General features: G+C 33.8%; 1 protein-coding gene across 1 annotated transcript; it reads left to right on the forward strand.

Moving 5' to 3' along the window:
* Positions 1 to 10,852: 10,852 nt before the first annotated feature.
* On the forward strand, positions 10,853 to 15,612 carry LOC107486816 (monocopper oxidase-like protein SKU5). Its single transcript, XM_016107386.3, has 9 exons — positions 10,853 to 11,286; positions 11,568 to 11,677; positions 11,808 to 12,078; positions 12,168 to 12,306; positions 13,042 to 13,408; positions 13,724 to 14,089; positions 14,174 to 14,252; positions 14,937 to 15,136; positions 15,223 to 15,612. The coding sequence occupies exons 1-9, from the start codon at positions 11,134 to 11,136 to the stop codon at positions 15,320 to 15,322; spliced, it is 1,785 nt and encodes a 594-aa protein (XP_015962872.1). The 5' UTR covers positions 10,853 to 11,133; the 3' UTR covers positions 15,323 to 15,612.
* The last annotated feature ends 2,167 nt before the right edge of the window (positions 15,613 to 17,779 follow it).

Genomic DNA, 17,779 nt, shown 5'->3' on the forward strand with positions numbered 1-17,779 from the left:
GTGATGCCCAACATACAGCTTGCCATGGAAAGGAGTGAGAAGGATTGAATGAAGACAGTAGGAAAGCAGAGAGACGGAAGGGACAAAGCATCTCCATACGCTTATCTGAAATTCTCACCAATGAATTACATAAGTATCTCTATCTTTATTTTATGTTTTATTCATCTTTTAATTATCAATCCTCCATAACCATTTGAATCTGCCTGACTGAGATTTACAAGATGACCATAGCTTGCTTCATACCAACAATCTCTGTGGGATCGACCCTTACTCGCGTAAGGTTTATTACTTGGACGACCCGGTGCACTTGCTGGTTAGTTGTGCGAAGTTGTGATAAAGAGTTGAGATTGCAATTGAGCGTACCATGTTGATGGCGCCATTGATGATCACAATTTCGTGCACCAGCCGCACCAAGATTGGCCATCCGAATACTATTGCTTGTTATAAAGTTAAGGTGTTAAAGGATCGACACATCGTCAGTCGAAACCTGGCCATAAGGAGCAATCAACTCTGTGGCAAAGGCCACACCATCAAACTCTTTGTCGTCCAGATTATAAGTCCCAACAGTCTTTTGCCTTTTTGGAGGGGGACCAGCAGTATGGGAGGAAGTAGCACCAGAAGTTGTTTGAAGAGGGTCAGAGGGAACTGTCCAAACTCGTGGGGTTGCAATGATCTTCTTCGGACCCTGAGACTCAGCTGCCGATTTCTTGGGAGGCAACTGGTCCGAAGAGTCCTCCTCCGAAGCTTTCCTTGACAAGTTCTGGGCAGCTACAACCTTTTTTGTCTTACAAAACATTTTCATTGAATCAAAAGAGCTCACCATTTCTGAAAAAGAAGCCAGGAAAATAGTTACACAGTAGAAGAAAAAGGACAAAACACCACAAATAGTAAAAGAAAAAACCACTTCTATAAAAAAAAAGGTCGAATACTACCTAGTTCGGACCGGAGAAGGGAAGGATCTCCTAGAAACCTCTTAGTATCCAAGTGTGGAGGCTCCCCCCAGTGCTCCTCTAGAACACCCACGAAAGCCTGTTCTACTTCATCTAAACTTTCCCAAGGATACTTAAGGACTACAGGATCTTTTTGCCATTATAAAGGAAAGGTCGGTTCCTTATTTTTATCCAAAAAGAAAGGCTGAGCACCTTCAACAGCTCAGACTTTGAAATAGAAGTTCTTAAAGTCAAGAAAAGATTTATCAAATATTGAGAACACTTTTTTTCCCCGAGGCAGCTCGGAAAGAGATCCAAGAAGCCTTCTTCTTGGCCACCCCGGGTTTGGTTAGCACGAACAAGTAAAGAAAAAGTTGCAAGGTAGGTCGGACACCAGTTCTTGGCACAATAACTGAAAGATCTTTATAAAGGCCAAAGAGTTCGGATGAAGCTGAGAAGGGGCCACATTACAATTCCACAAGAGTTTGGTTTCAAAGGCAGTAAAAGGAGTGGTAATATTCAGCTAAGAAAAGAAGTAATCGTAGGCATAGAAAAAGGGACGCTCTTAGGGAGGGAAGCTAACCCTCTCCTCAGGGTCAGGCGACTCCAATTCATAATTCTTCTCATCCTCCCTACTACTATAGATCCTATGTGTTCCGAGGGTTACCTGAAACTGAAGGTCGATCTCGGACGAGATCTTCTGGTAGGATCGGAACTGTTATGTCTGACTGGCTGGATCTAGGGATGCTACTGATCCTTGGTCACTGGAGGGTGGTGGTACCTGCAAGAGACTCCGATGCTTAAGTTAGCATGGGCTTTAAGCAGATTTTTTGTAGAGTTAGAGTATGAGTTTTACATGGGTGCTCCAGTGTATTTATAGTGGCGTAGAGTGACCTTCCTTGAGATAAGTTAGTTATCTTATCTTATCTTTTGGATGAGATCACTTATCTTTTGACCAGCCGCCTTTAAGTGGGTTGTGGTCCTCTGTTTTGGGCCTGGTTGGGCCTCTATGGTGATTTACCTGAGCTCTTTGGGAAGAGGTCGGTGTCAAACAGCCTTAGAAGAGGTCGGCCGCTTTGTCCTCATCCAACCCGGACCATATAGCTCGGTCCAGGGTATAAACAGTATCCCTGCTTGAGCTTCGATCTTCCCCTTGAGGTCATGTTTTGAGACTTCAACCCCTTTGAGGAAGTCATGTTCAAGCATCTATCCAGTCTGCTTCTTCTTCTGTCAGTTTTGCGTCATTAAATGCTGTTTAAAAAATGCGAAGAATTTTTGCCTTTCGCTCCTTTATTACTGTGTTCATTTCTCGAGAGCGTTGTTTCCTTTGGGGGTATATAAGTGCCTTTAAAGCCTATTAATTGGAATTTTATCCCTTTGGCCGTTTCTTCTTCCCTCTTTTCTTATTTTGAATTTTATCACTCTTTGTTTGTTCTTCGTCTTTTGCTCTTCTCCAACAAAAAAGAGTTTCCCTTCTTTGGTTCTTGCTCTTTGATTCTTGCTCCAAGCTTCTTACTTTCTTTGATCTTTCGACGCGCTCATTTGTGTGGATCGTTCATGTGTTTACTATGCCTTCATCACGATCACTCCCTCTTCGTCGCAGGTTGGTACTGTGCCTTTTCGTCTTAATAGTCGCCTTTCTTTGTGTTTTGCTGGTGCATACTTTCTCGTCGCATAATGTTTGAACTTTGCTGGGCTTCTTTTTTGAAAAAGTTTAAGGCTTTCTCTAATAATTGCATGTCTTCAAAGTTGTAATCTTTTTCGTCTCCATTGCTTTATTTTGGGGGAATGTAGGTGCTTAGGTAGGCTATTTTCAATTGCGCTTTTTCCCTTTTGAGCGAAAACAATATTAGAATAAAATTGAGAGAATCAACTCTATACACTTGAGCGATTAGAGAGTATACACATCCGATGAGGGGTTCAATTGCTCAATTTTATGGTTCCACCTGTGATTATCTCTTATCTTGCAAGTTTGTAAATTCTTTTCAATAACTCTAATCAATTGTTGGATTTTGACTTAGGTGTGATTGCTTTAGCACTTATGTTCATATATGTATTCTTGGGAATTGATTTATTTTAACCAAGTAGTTGCATGCATGTAGATAGAGTGCATATAGATAGTTTGCATTGAATAAATATTGATACCCCTTTCTTGTATCTTTCTTAAGTTTAGCATGAGGACATGCTATTATTTAAGTGTAGGGAGGTTGATAAACCCCAATTTTAGGATTTACTCAATGAAATAGCATGGTTTTGTGAATTTTTCCTAATTTGTACTTAAGATTATAAACATGCTTTTTAGGCCCTTAATTTACTAAATTTTAATTCATTTTAATTCCACTCGATACCTTGATGGGTTTGTTTAGTGATTTCAGGCTTGGGAGCCAAGGATTGGATTGAAGAAATGAAGAAAAAGCATATAAAAATGGAGAATTAATGAAGAAATGAAGTTTTGGAAATCTACCATGTGGCGCGTACGCGTGACCTTGAAAATCGCAATATGGCACATACGTATGACCTTGCGTGTACGCGTGACACGAAGCACGTGACTTCATTAAAGAAAAGAAAACGTGGCTGGCAATTTCTGGACTCATTCAAGCCCAGATCCAACTCATTTCTAAAGTATTTGAGGCCAAATTCAAGAAGGAACAAAGGGGAGAGAAATTAGGTTAAGTTAAAAATATGTTTTAGGTCAATTTCTAGAGAGAGAAGCTCCTTCTTCTCTCTAGAATTTTGGATTTTTAGTTTAAATTCCTCTTAGATTTAGGTTCTAGTTCTTATTTTGATCTAGTTTCTTTTACTTTTCCTTATTCTATTGCCTTAATTTTCTAGTTTATCTTGTTAATTCTTCATTTGTGCCACTTTTTAGTTTATGAACACTATTGTTAATCTTAATTTTCTTTAATGCAATTTGATGTTTTATGTTCTCTTAATGCTTGTTTGAGTTATTGTTGTTATTTTCTTACATTTGGTAGTAGTAGATTTTATTATTATTATTGCAATTTATCATGCTTTTACTTTTATGCCTTCCAAATATTTGATAAAATACTTGGCTTAGTTTTAGAGTAGATTTTGAGCATTCTTGACTTGGAAAGAGAAGTTTGGTAGTCTTGAGTTAGTGATACCCAAATTGGATTGGTGATCTAGAGTTGTTAGTTAATCTTATTTTCATTGATGCTATTTATGGATTGGGATTAACTAGGCCTACTTGATCTTCTCCCGATGTTGGAAATAACGTAATAAGCTTAACTCTTGGTAATTATTATGTTATAAATAATGACTAGGATAGAAGACCTTGATTTTCAATCCTTGCCATGAATGCCTCTTTAGTATTTGTTATCTTTAGTTGTTTGCTTTACTACCCATGAATCTCATAACCAATAACATGCATACCTCACTGCAATTCCTTTGAGAGATGACATGAGATCTAATACTCTCGGTTATTATTGGTTTGTATTGTGACAAATAAAATTAAACTCTGATGTGAGTCGATTGTTAGTTTGGAACTATACTTGCAACAAAGCAATTCTTTTATTGAGAAGAGATTTAGAACTGACATTTGGCTTATCGTCAACTTTAGTCACGATTTTAAGGTAGGGTGACCATAGAGGCTATGGTCACGGTGAAAAACCGTCACCATAGATAAGGCTATGGTCATGGTTTTAAGGTGGGGTGACCATAGAGGCTATGGTCACGGTTTTAAGGTAGGGTGACGATAGAGGCTATGGTCACGTGGAAAAACCGTGACCATAGATAAGGCTATGGTCACGGTTTTAAGGTGGGGTGACCATAGAGACTATGGTCACAGTAAAAACCATAGCCATAGATAAGGCTATGGTCACAGTTTTAGGTGGGTGACCATATAGGCTATGGCTATGGTCACGGTTTTAATAAAGGGTGACCATATAGCAACCTCTGGTCATAGTTTTTACGCATAACCATAGATTAACATATGGCCACGATAAAAAAAAACGTGGCTTAAAGTACCAGGATTTGAACACTACAACCGTAACCATAGATAAAAAAAACCGTGACCATAAGTAGGACCACGGTAAAATAGGCCACAGTAAAAAAGCTGTGACCATAGGTCAAAAATCGTTACCATAGATCTATGGTCATCCTTTTTACTAACTATGGTCACGATTTCACTAACTATGGTCACGATTTTTCACTGTGACCATAGACCTTTTTTATTGTCTAATAACAGAAAATTTTAAATAGTTTACTTTAATAAATACACAACAAATGCATTAAAAATTTCAAAACAAATGCATGAATTTATGTTTATTTAAATTAAATTTTTTAACAATTAAAATTTTTGAATTAAATAATTTTAAAAATTCAGATGAGTTATGATTTTAGTTAAAAAAAATTTAATATGGTAATATATTATACTAATTTTTATCTTTTAAATCAATCCAAATTGTATTATAAAATAGATCTTATCTTATTTGCATAAGAAGCAAGATATGAACGTATATCTCGTTTGTACTGTTAATGAGATATGTTTAAATAATTTTTTAAATTTATCTTGTGAGTAAATAAGATCAATGCATAAAATTTTAAAAATGCTATTCGTACGTTAAAATTATTCACTAATGTATTTGTATATAAATACATATCTAGTTTAATTTATTTTTAATGTGTATTTATATTTTAATATATATTTTATACTGATAGTTAATTTTAGTGACTAATTTTGATGTATACGTAGCATAATCCATAAAATTTTATACGTATCTCATTGGTAGTACAAATAATATACATTCATTACTATTTTGTTTTCTGTGCTAACGAAATATGTAACAAAACAGAAAAATGTAAATATTCATAAATACTATATTTATTTTATTTATAGGAATTCCATAATCCGCACATGCGTCCCGCTTCAATCTGAACGAAGTGGGTTGATAATTCAATCTGCAATAATTATTTATAAAATAGGATCGAATTTGGGTGTTGAATACATACCACGAACAAATAAGATTTAAACCCAAATTTTTTTTCTCCCACAAATATTTAATAATATTAAGCTAATAATTTAATTTGTTAATGAGTTTAATTTTGATACATTAATAGTATAAAGTGTTTTATAAAATTGTGTAACTACATTCGTTCTTTTAAATAATTATTCACACAATTAATATAAAAAATAATTATTTTTATTAATGTGAAATTACCTAATTGAATTGTACGTATATAATTATTTTATATTGATAATATATCAAAATTAAATTTTTTATAATTAATACATAAATAATATTTAATATTAGAAAATATAAAATAATTAAATATTATATTTAATTAAAATAAAATTTGTTTTTACAAATTGAATTAAGATGTTTCAAATGTGAATTTTAATGTATAAAAAATATTTTTTTAAAATATATTTATATATTTTAAACATATTGACCAATTTTTTCCACCAAAAGAAAAAGAATGGTATATAGTGTATAAAGGGGCCCACTTGAAATCGCTATCGGCTAGCAAGCATGTGGTACTTTTTAGCCAGGGATCCGACCGTTATGACGCAAATTACGCCGTTGCCATCAGCGAATCGGTGGAGAGAGACAGAAAGAAGGGCCCAAACATTGAGCACCTTCAAATTTAATATACAATCATATCATCATATAAAATTAATAAGGACCAATCGTAATGCTTGGTGGCTTGTTGCTATATAGAAGCGGAGCATTGAAATGCTGCTAGCTAGTTATACAGTGCCAGCAACGGCTAATCGGCTATTCCCTCAAACCAGAAAGTGGATATATATATCAAATACCACAAATGTTTTGTTTTATTTTGTGATTTTGATTTTTGAAAGTTGTACAATATGAGCAATAAATTTCAACCATGTTACATGAGAAATTAATCACCAATCAACTACTCATCTTATGGTTATATTTTATAATAAAAAGAGAAATAAAAGTACAAAAATATAATAATTATTAATTTTTTGTAGTTTTACAAAAATAATTATTTTTTATAGTTGATCACCTTGTCTAAACATGATCCAAATCTGCCTTTATTATAGATATAGATTTTATATGTTGATCTTGATAAAAAAAAAGTTCTACAAATCAATGAACTATTTAAATATTTTTATAATATTAATAATTTAATAGTATATTTATCCTAATTGTCAGAACTGAACTGGTAACCGAATTGGTTAAAGTATTGGTTTACTGATTTAATAGTTTAACTGATGAGTTATTGGGTATAATCAACAAGTTACAATCAATAAGTTATAATCTAGTTATTATTAAATAAGTATATAAAATTTTAGTATTTTTTCATATTTAAAATTTTTTAATTTTATTTTTATATTAAAGTAAATATTTTTATTTTAATGACTAATTAATTAGTTTATATTTATTATATTGTTATATACTAGGGCAAGTTACTTAATTAAACTGTTTGAAGATTAAAATTACTCGTTTTTACTATATAATTAATAATTAACATTTAAAATAATAAAGAACAACATAGCTTAGTAACAAGGAGAGCATATAGGAACAAAGAAGACTGAGGTTCAAACTATATCTTCATCATTTTTGAAATTTTCTCTCGAACGGTTCGATTGAACCGGTTTTCACCGATTTTGAACAACTTTCACTGACTTTGACTGATTCTTATCGGTTTTGATCGATTCTATCCTTAACCGGTTCAAAAATTGGACCGGACTGATTCTTACCATTATGATATTTAGGATACCCGAATCAGTAATGATTTGTAAAACTACATATTAAACAAATAATTTTATTTCACTTAAAAGGACAATTATTCTTTACATACAAGTCCTTTTTTTATACAAGTCTATACAAGTCATTTATATTCACGCATGCACATTTTTTTCGTGCCATTACTGCACATTCTTTTACTTCTTCTTCTTCTTCTTCGTTATCGTCGTCACCAACACCACCTCCTCCTCCTGTTCCTCTTCCTCCTTTTTTTATTAGAATTTATTCTCCTCCTTCCTTTTCCTCCTTCTCCTCTATCATTAGTTATCTCGTTGTTGAAGATAATGAATAATTCAAGTTTAGATTGTCAATTGAACCAGAACAAAATTGATTATTATTTTCCTTTTTTATTGGAACTTATTCTCCTCCTTCCTTTTCCTCATTCTCCTCTATCATCAGTTATCTCGTTGTTGAGGATAATGAATAATTCAAGTTCATATTGTCAATTGAACCAGAACAAAATTGATTATTATTTTGAATCCAATCAAGTGGTTGAGGTGTGGTTCAATTTTAGTTAATTTTTTCGTTAGTAGTTTATGATTCTGTAGGTGAATAATGTTTCAACGTTGATGGTTTAAAATGAATGTAATGTAAAAGTTCTATATTAAAGAAAATAATTTTCTATATTTGCAGCAAATTTTAGTGTAACACAAAAATATTTGAGTGTATTGTTTAAGAATTTTCGGTGTATGTGTACTGATAAGTTCTGAATAATTCAAAATTTTTTTTCTCCCTCCTTCTCATCTTCTGCTGCTTCTTCTTCTTCTTTTTCATCATCATCATCATCATCATCATCATCATCATCATCATCATCATCATCATCATCATCATCATCATCATCATCATCATCATCATCATCATCATCATCATCATCATCATCATCATCATCATCATCATCATCTTCTTCTTCTTCTTCTTCTTCTTCTTCTTCTTCTATCTTCTCAAGTTTCTTCTTGTTTTACTCTTTTAACAAGAATAAAAACAAAAAAAATCAAACAAAAAAGAAGAAGAAATACATAATGGTACAAAATTACTTGGAAGATGATGAACTTACATTCACTCAACTAAAATAAAGAAAGAAATAAGGAAAAAAGAAGAAGAAAAAAATACAACATTAGAGAAAATATTTTTCTATATTTGTAGCAAATTTGGGTGTAGCACGAAGATATTTGGGTGTATCACGAAGATATTTGAGTGTATTATTTAAGAATTTTTGGTGTATGTGTGCTGATAAGTTCTCCATAATTTAAAACTCTTCCTCTTCCCCCTCTTCATCTTCTGCTGCTTCTTCTTTTTTCATCATCATCACCATCATCTTCTTCTTTTTTCTTATTCATCTTTTCTTTTTTATTTTATCTTCGCAAGTTTCTTCTTATTTTACTCTTTTAACAAGAATAAAAACAAAAAAAAATCAAACAAAAAAGAAGAAACACATAATGCTACAAAATTACTTGGAAGATGATGAACTTATATTCATTCAACTAAAAGAAAGAAAGAAATAAGAAAAAACAGAAGAAGAAAAAAATGCAGCATTAGAAGAAATATTTTTCTGTATTTGTAGCAAATTTGGGTGTAACACGAAAATATTTGGGTGTAATACGAAGATATTCGAGTGTATTGTTTAAGAATTTTTGGTGTATGTGTGCTGATAAGTTCTGAATAATTCAAAACTCTTTCTCTTCCTCCTCCTCATCTTCTGGTGCTTCTTTTTCTTCATCTTCTTATTTCATATTCTCAGGATTCTTCTTAGAAGGAAAAATCAAACAAAGAAGAAAAAAATACATAATGTTGCAAAATCAATAGAAAAAGAAGGAGAAAAAATACAGCAACAACAATAGTAATAAAAAAACAACGACGAAAATAAAAAACGCAAAGAAAAAAGAGGAGAAACACAAAGAAGAAAGAAAAGAGGAGGAGGAGGAGGAGGAGGTATAAATTTCTTTATACAATTATCTAATTATATCTATTTTTAAATGGTATTTTTGTATAATAAATATAAAAAATAATAAAAATATTATTTATACATTAAAATTAGTCATCATGTACATATGTATTTTTATACATATACAAAAATCACATTTCTGGACTTTACTATGAGTTTGTATGTTTTTTTGTGATTTCAGGTATTTTCTAGCTGAAATTGAGGGACATGAGCAAAATCTGATTCAGAGGCTGAAAAAGGACTACAGATGCTTTTGGTTTTCTATCTTCTCTGCGTTCTTGAAACTCCTTATCAGTTTTTTAGTTATTCAGTTGACTTATAATTTGATTACAATCAACGACGCGGTGCTGCTTGGGAGGCGCGATGAGAACGAAGGAATAGGGGAGGAGTAAAAGGCCAAAAGTCATTTCAGAGGGTTATGATACATCTTCTGGAAATGATTTGGAAAAAAAAATTCATGTTTCGATTTTTAATACTTTAAAAAATTGCATAATTACCCATTTTAAAAACTAATTTAATTATAAAATAGTCTAACCATGATTAACTTAATAACCAATTAAAAAGTGACACATCACATAGAATAAATTACATATTACTTTATAAAAGATACGGTAGAATTCACCTTAATTAATAATAATGCCACTCTTGAATTAATGTAATTTTCTAAATTATATTTGATTCTCATTATTTTATTTTTCTTGGTGATGAGAAAAATTTCATAAAAGTTGAAGTTAATTTGAGAATAATAAATAATAAAGGTGAGTTGCATTATTAATTGGAGAGTGACATAATTTATTCATTTATTTGAATAAGGAAGAGTCATGGTATATAACTATATACGTCATGAAATAAGTTTAACCGTGTCATTTGTGCACATATGAAAACACGGAATTTAGTAGGATGAAAAACCCTTATTTAGTGAGGCAAACAATCTTTCTCAGTGGGAACTGTGGGGAGCTTTTAATAAATTTCAAATTTTAACATAAAAGGTAATATTTTGTAAGAAAGGACAAATGAAAGTTGTTTTTTTTTCTTCTCTTCACATAAAAATACCTCAAGTTCATATATTAGTATTACACATTTTTAAACCACATTTGTACAATATACTAATATCACGTCCATTTAAAATTAAATTCTGACTAAAATAAGCAATCAAAAAGAGTAAAAAGTGGTATTAAAAAAAAGGGGGGTAAAGCTATATTTATGAGGAACAAGGGTCAAATAGAGAAGACAGAATATGCAAGGTATGAACTGGCTACTTGCTGTCACCCCTTGAAAGCCTTTGATTCCACCCATCATCCATTTCCACTCTACACTACAAACTCCTTTCACACCCCATTCAAACCCTCTCTCTCTCTCTCTCTCTCTCTCTCTCTCTCTCTCTCTCTCTCTCTTTTTCTGTATCTATCTGCCACGGAGTTCTATTTTTCTGATAGAAATTGATATTTGATAATGTAATTTCAGATAAAAGAAAATAAAGGGTCTACTCAACAAAACTTAAAACTTTGCTCTGAATCTCACGCCAATGGCTTTGTTTAAAGCTCTTGTGCTCTTCTTCTTCTTCTTCCTAACCAACGTTTCTCTGCTTCTCAACTTCACTAACGCTGAGGATCCATTTGCTTTCTACAACTTTGAGGTCACTTACCTCACTGCTTCTCCTCTTGGAGTTCCTCAACAGGTTGCTTTCTACTTTTCTATTTTCAATTCCCTAAAGTTTCAAGCTTTTTACTTACAGATCTACTATAGGTCACACCAAATAGCAATGTGAAGCTTGAAAATTTGAAATGCCTATGTGGTTTTTGTGGAAATGCCACGATGAGTAGTTTTGAGTTTTTTCACTTAGTTATATTCTAGTGTTTGGTAGAGTGATTAGAAAGGTGCTACTTAGTTTTCAGTTTTAGTAACAAAACTTTCTTCATATAATATATATCTGCATTGTATTTTTTTATTTATTTTCAGGTCATTGCTATAAACGGCAAGTTTCCAGGTCCAACCATCAATGTGACAACAAACAACAACGTTGTTGTCAATGTCCGGAACAAGCTTGATGAGAACCTCCTCCTTCACTGGTAAAGGGTGTTCTTTTTTCTTTTCTCTGCCTTTTTTTTTCCCGAAGTTAAGATCTTTTTTATTTGTTTTCTTAATTAAAGAAGCTTTGAGATGAATTTATGGATATTTGTTTATGGGTTGTTGAGACAGGTCTGGGGTTCAGCAAAGAAGAAGTTCTTGGCAAGATGGTGTTCTTGGCACAAACTGTCCAATTCCTCCAAAGTGGAACTGGACTTACCAGTTTCAGGTTAAGGATCAGATTGGAAGCTTCTTCTACTTCCCTTCACTTAATATGCAGAGAGCAGCTGGTGGATTTGGTGGATTCATTATAAACAACCGACCCATTATTCCAATTCCTTTTGACACCCCACATGGGGACATTGTCATTATGATTGGCGATTGGTACACTCGCAATCACACGGTTAGTTTTTGTTGATTGAATTAAATAGAAGAAAGTGATTAAGTAAATATCTTGGTCAGGCTAAGCAATAATTAATACTTGGAATGCAGGATTTGAGGAAGGACCTTGATGCTGGAAAAGATCTTGGGATGCCTGATGGTGTTCTCATCAATGGAAAGGGTCCGTATAGATATAATGATACACTTGTTCCCGACGGCATTGATTTTGAGCAGTTTGATGTTCATCCTGGTAAGTGGAAGAAATTTAATATGAACTCTGAGTTCTTTTGTTTATTATCTATTTTAACTAATTGGTGGTTTTGTTAGGTCTGATATCATTTCATACCATTTGGGTCAAAGTTAGAGACTTGAATGTCTCCTTGTATAGTTCATGTAATGTTGGGGAAAAGAATCGTCTTAAGTTGCACATGACCTTGTCATGTGCATATCTCTTCCATTGCTTCTTTAACCTTTTCTTTGCCATTGTGCACATCTCTACTATTGTCTCTATTACCCTTTATATATGTCTACTTTTCATCATCTTAAGGTAGCTTAATGAATGGTGGAGATGTGCACATGGTATGGTCATGTATAATTCCAACATGAGAATCTTGGACTTCTTTAGACTTTAGTCATGAAAACAAAGAAGCAATATCTAGAATATATGTTGGTTCTTTTACCCACAAAAAAATTGGTTTGGGTACATGGGACCTGACGACATATGAATGTTGAGAATAATAATTTTAGAACAAATAATAGTATAGAAGCCAACAGGGTTTCATGTACTCACACACTTTACTTATATCTTTTGAATAATGCATGTAAAAATATGTTAGAATATATGCAGAAAAGAATTTTGTTGTTCCCATAATGTTGTTACGGTACTTGAATTTGAATATCGTCATTGCTCATGAATCAATATTGTGGGTTTGTATAGCTGAGGCTTGGTGTTTAGACCTTGAATTTTTCTGATAATGTTTAACAGGGAAAACTTACCGACTTCGTGTACATAATGTTGGAGTGTCAACAAGTCTGAATTTCAGGATCCAGAGCCATAATTTACTTCTAGCAGAGAGTGAGGGATCGTATACAGTGCAACAGAATTACACTAGCTTAGATATTCATGTTGGACAGTCTTATTCTTTTCTGGTAACCATGGATCAGAACGCAAGTTCAGATTACTATATCGTTGCAAGCGCCAGGTTTGTGAACGAATCACGCTGGCAAAGAGTAACCGGAGTTGGTATCTTGCGCTATACAAATTCCAAGGGTAAGGCGCATGGTCCTCTTCCACCACCTCCAGATGATGAATTTGACAAGACTTTCTCAATGAACCAAGCAAGATCCATCAGGTCTCTTTATGCTGCAATTCTATAACATTATTGTTCCATTATTCCACTGAACATGGTTGATTATCTTCTCTTCATTCATCATTCTTAAGTTTCAGGAACACTTTCAAATTAAGTGACAGAGATATTTGTTAAATTTATTGTAGTACATCAGTGTCCCAGTTGATGGAGATATTAAATGTTTTGCAAATATTAAACTACAACATTTAATTAAGTCATAGCACCACTAGAATTTATGTAGATTAGATTTTTAAATTTGAGTGTTGAGAAGCAAAAACTTGACGACTGACTCTTGTGATTATGTGGTTAATTATGCAGATGGAATGTATCAGCAAGTGGTGCTCGTCCCAACCCACAAGGGTCTTTCCGATATGGTTCCATCAATGTGACTGAAATTTATGTACTAAGAAACAAGCCAAGAGAGAAAATCAACGGGAAGAATCGAGCAACACTCAGTGGCATCTCTTTTGTCAATCCTTCCACTCCAATCAGGCTTGCTGACAAGTACAAATTAAAAGGAGTATACAAGCTTGATTTCCCCACCAATCCTATAACTGGACCACCTCAGGCCAAGACATCGGTGATTAATGGAACTTACAGGGGATTTATGGAGATTATACTGCAAAACAACGACACCAAGATGCATTCCTATCACTTGGATGGTTATGCCTTTTTCGTCGTCGGGTAGGGATATATTCCCTTCTCATTTGTGTGCCATTCCATTTCAGAACTTACAATATCACTTAGAACTTGTTTCTTTGTCTGCAGGATGGATTATGGGGAGTGGACTAATAATAGCAGGGGCACATATAACAAATGGGATGGAATAGCTCGCACCACAGCACAGGTATACTGATATTTAATGCTATCCTGTTCTTGAAAACATTTATATGTTCTTGTTTATGAATCTGTCATCAAAAGAATAATAAAAAAGCAGTCAAATCATCATTAGAACTTCTGTTTTGTCGTTAGTTTTTCCTGTTCGCATGTGTTTCTGCTCAAGTCTTTGTAAACAAGGCAGTTTTGGAGTTGGAACTTGTTGTGACAACTGAACCTGTTTTACCCTTCAAGCTCTTCTTTTTCATCATTTACCCTCGAAAACCTCAATTGGCAAGCATACTACTAGGGGACATGGGTATTATGGGGTGACCAAAGTCCTATATCGGGTAGTATGGGATGCTTGATGTTGTATTGAAGGAGAGTGGTACTCTCTAAACAGCTAGTTTTTAAGGTATGGTTTTTCACTTTCCTTAGATACTTAACATTGGCATCAGAACCTTGAAAAGGCTACTTAATAGGCTGGATTAAGGTGAACACGGAATTATGATAGCTGGTAGCAAAGTAGCTACCACTCGGTCAGAGGATGCTATCTGGATAGCCTGTTGTGCCAAAGGGGAAAATAACTGGATAATTTTTAAATATTTTATGCTGCTTCTTCAGTACCAATTACAAAGTTTGTATTTCAAATGTACCGTTGAACTTCTACAATGTCTTTCATGTACCTAAAGTCTTCCCTTGTCTTCCGGTGTAGGTTTATCCCGGAGCATGGACAGCAATTTTAGTCTCGCTGGACAATGTCGGAGTTTGGAATCTCAGAACAGAAAACCTCGACAACTGGTATCTCGGTCAAGAAACATACATCAGAGTTGTCAATCCAGAGGCTAACAACAAGACTGAGCTTCCCATGCCAGACAATGCCCTTTTCTGCGGCGCCCTTCAGAAACTGCAGAAGTATGTTCCCCAATCCTTCTCTTTCAACAGACATTTTTCTTTTCCAGTGCAAATGGTTAAATTATGCCATATTTTTTCTTTTTCAGGCCTCAACATATTAGTTCCGGTGCATCAATCGGTAAGAATACAGTGAAGCTGTTGTTGACTTGGCTGGCGTTTGTATGCGCCTTGATCCCCATTTTCTAGTGGAATCACAATTCTGGCTTTATTGGCTTGTTAGTGCTGAGGTTTCTGGCTTGAGTTCGTAGTTTTTTGTTTCTTTTTTTGTAAGTCTTGTTTGTATTATTATTAATCTTGCAGTGATTTTTGACTTGTATTCTTTTTCTACTTGTATTAGCTTCTTTTGATGTCTGTTGTTCCAGGTGTAATTGATTGGGACTGGCAATTCTTTTAATGCCTATAATTTATGTTAGTAGTTAATGACATGTAATCCAAAACTCAATTCAATGCAACATGGCACAAGTGGTTTCCACTGATATTACTCCTTTCCTTACTCTTCTTTTCTTTCAATCTTGTATTTTTATACTTTTCCCATTATGTTAATATGTCTTTTATGGTCTAATATTGTCCAACAATAATTGGCATTTGAAAGTTTTATGGTAGTATGATATCGAGCTTCTTTCTACAATATTTTTACTACTTATCATGTTCACCGACTGATAATAATTGTTTTAAATGACGAGCTTTACAATTTCCTAGTTGAAGAAAAGGATAATTTGGTGAAGACAATTTTGGTAACTTTATAGAATTATACTATCAAAAAAAGAAAGGTATTATGATCAACGGAAATGTTTGGTAACCAAAGAAAATTAGGCAAAAACAGTTAGAATTTGTCTTATTTAACATTCATTAACTGTTGCGATAATTAATAAATGTTAAATAATACAAGTTCTGGCTACTTTTTTTTGTCTCCTTAACATTACCATATGATTAGTTTCAATAGTTTTCTTTTTGGTCTGATACAATTTCAATGTTAAGTAGTAGTTTTTATAGGTCAAGATTCTTCAAGGCCCATGCTAAGCTCAAGATGTGTAGACCATAGCTGAAGATTAAGTAAACCTAACTGAATGTTTTCCTCTTGCACCTTTGCCTCGATAAATTTAGCAATATTTGTTATGATGTCAGTGAGTTTTGTTTCTCAACATTTTAATAATGAGTTAAGATTTGATCATTGATGTGGTCCTACGTGTTTCCTACTCCAAAGTTGGGAACAGTTGTTACAAATTTTCATTCCAGGCCAAAATTGTTGGGTAGATTGAGCTGGGTTCATCTTAATTCAGATGCCAACTACTTTACAGAAATGGTTAGGATTAAAAGTTATTAAAAAATTTATACAATCACTTAAAAAGGTCATGTAGTTTTATTTTCCAATTTTGACTATTTATATGCATCTCTCTAGGTTTTATTTTCTCACTTTATTATAATTTTTTGTTCTCATGTGATACACTCTTAATATTTTTTTTTGTCTTGGTTTGGGACAAACAGAACAACATATAAAGCCGAGCACTCTGAATATGTTTTGTTAGTTTTTATTTTGGTCTAGGCACCTTTTTTTTCCCTTACACTCGCACACACTCTCTAGAAGAGGGTCCTATTTCCCACTTTTTGGATTCGAATTCGAATGCAGCTTGAGGAGAGAGACCTATAAATCCTCCATTTGTTCCGAGTCCCAGCTGGGGGATATGAGTCGTCCCCATATGGATTTATTTGGGACCTTTGTTTGGACGGAATTTGGGACTTCAATGGATTTAATTTTTGTTTTCTGTTCTTTAGTCTTCTTAAATCAGGCCCATTATAACAAAAACAGAGTGAATAAAAAGTGGTCATACCATAAGCGGAATGGTACGATAAGAAAGTACTGATCGGCATCGCTCAGTGCTCAACTAATAAATGGATCAATGCATGACAAAAATGAAATGGCTCGATGTGAATACCATAAGCATAAAAAAGGGTCAATGTCAACTGATTTGAAAATTCAGCACTGTTCTATGTTGATCAATGGTCCAGCCGATGCATATAGCTTGAACTTGTCAGGCGCTGGGTTTATTGGCTTCGTTGATCCGTCTTTTCTTCTTACGAAGATTCAAACGTCGGAATCCCTGCAAAAACTGCAAAAACTACTCTAATGCTCAAATCAGTGGAATCACTAAAAATAATGCTCTTTGAAAGCTTTTTTACTTTTAGTGCTTAATCTCTTGGTTTTTCAACTTGTCTTGTTCATTTGGTCTCTCCTCTTTTTATAGGTAACAGAGCTTGTTGTTTTGTAATCATTCTAGACTTTGTGGTGCCTATTTTTTAGGATGGTAGTGGTCAATATATTTTAATTTTCAAATGTTAGCTTGTGTTATGATTATCGGGTTTATAATTGATCTCCGGCCTTAACGTTGACTTCTGGAACTTTGTGCACGTGCTGGCTCTGTCCGAGATATGCTATGTTGATGGTTTTCATACCGAGGTTATTGGCATGATTCACAGTCCCCAAGCTTGGCCTGTAGAATATAAGCATGTTGAGCTTTTGAGATGCTATATCCTCGGTTGGTATATGTCGGATAGAGCATGCTCGTAACCTCCAAGTTCAACGTGTTTTTTTTTTCGTAGGAAGAGTTGGGCCGATGATATGGGTGAAAATTGGGATTGTACTTT

This window comes from Arachis duranensis, chromosome 1 (genome assembly GCF_000817695.3).
Source record: "Arachis duranensis cultivar V14167 chromosome 1, aradu.V14167.gnm2.J7QH, whole genome shotgun sequence".
Lineage (NCBI taxonomy): Eukaryota > Viridiplantae > Streptophyta > Magnoliopsida > Fabales > Fabaceae > Arachis > Arachis duranensis.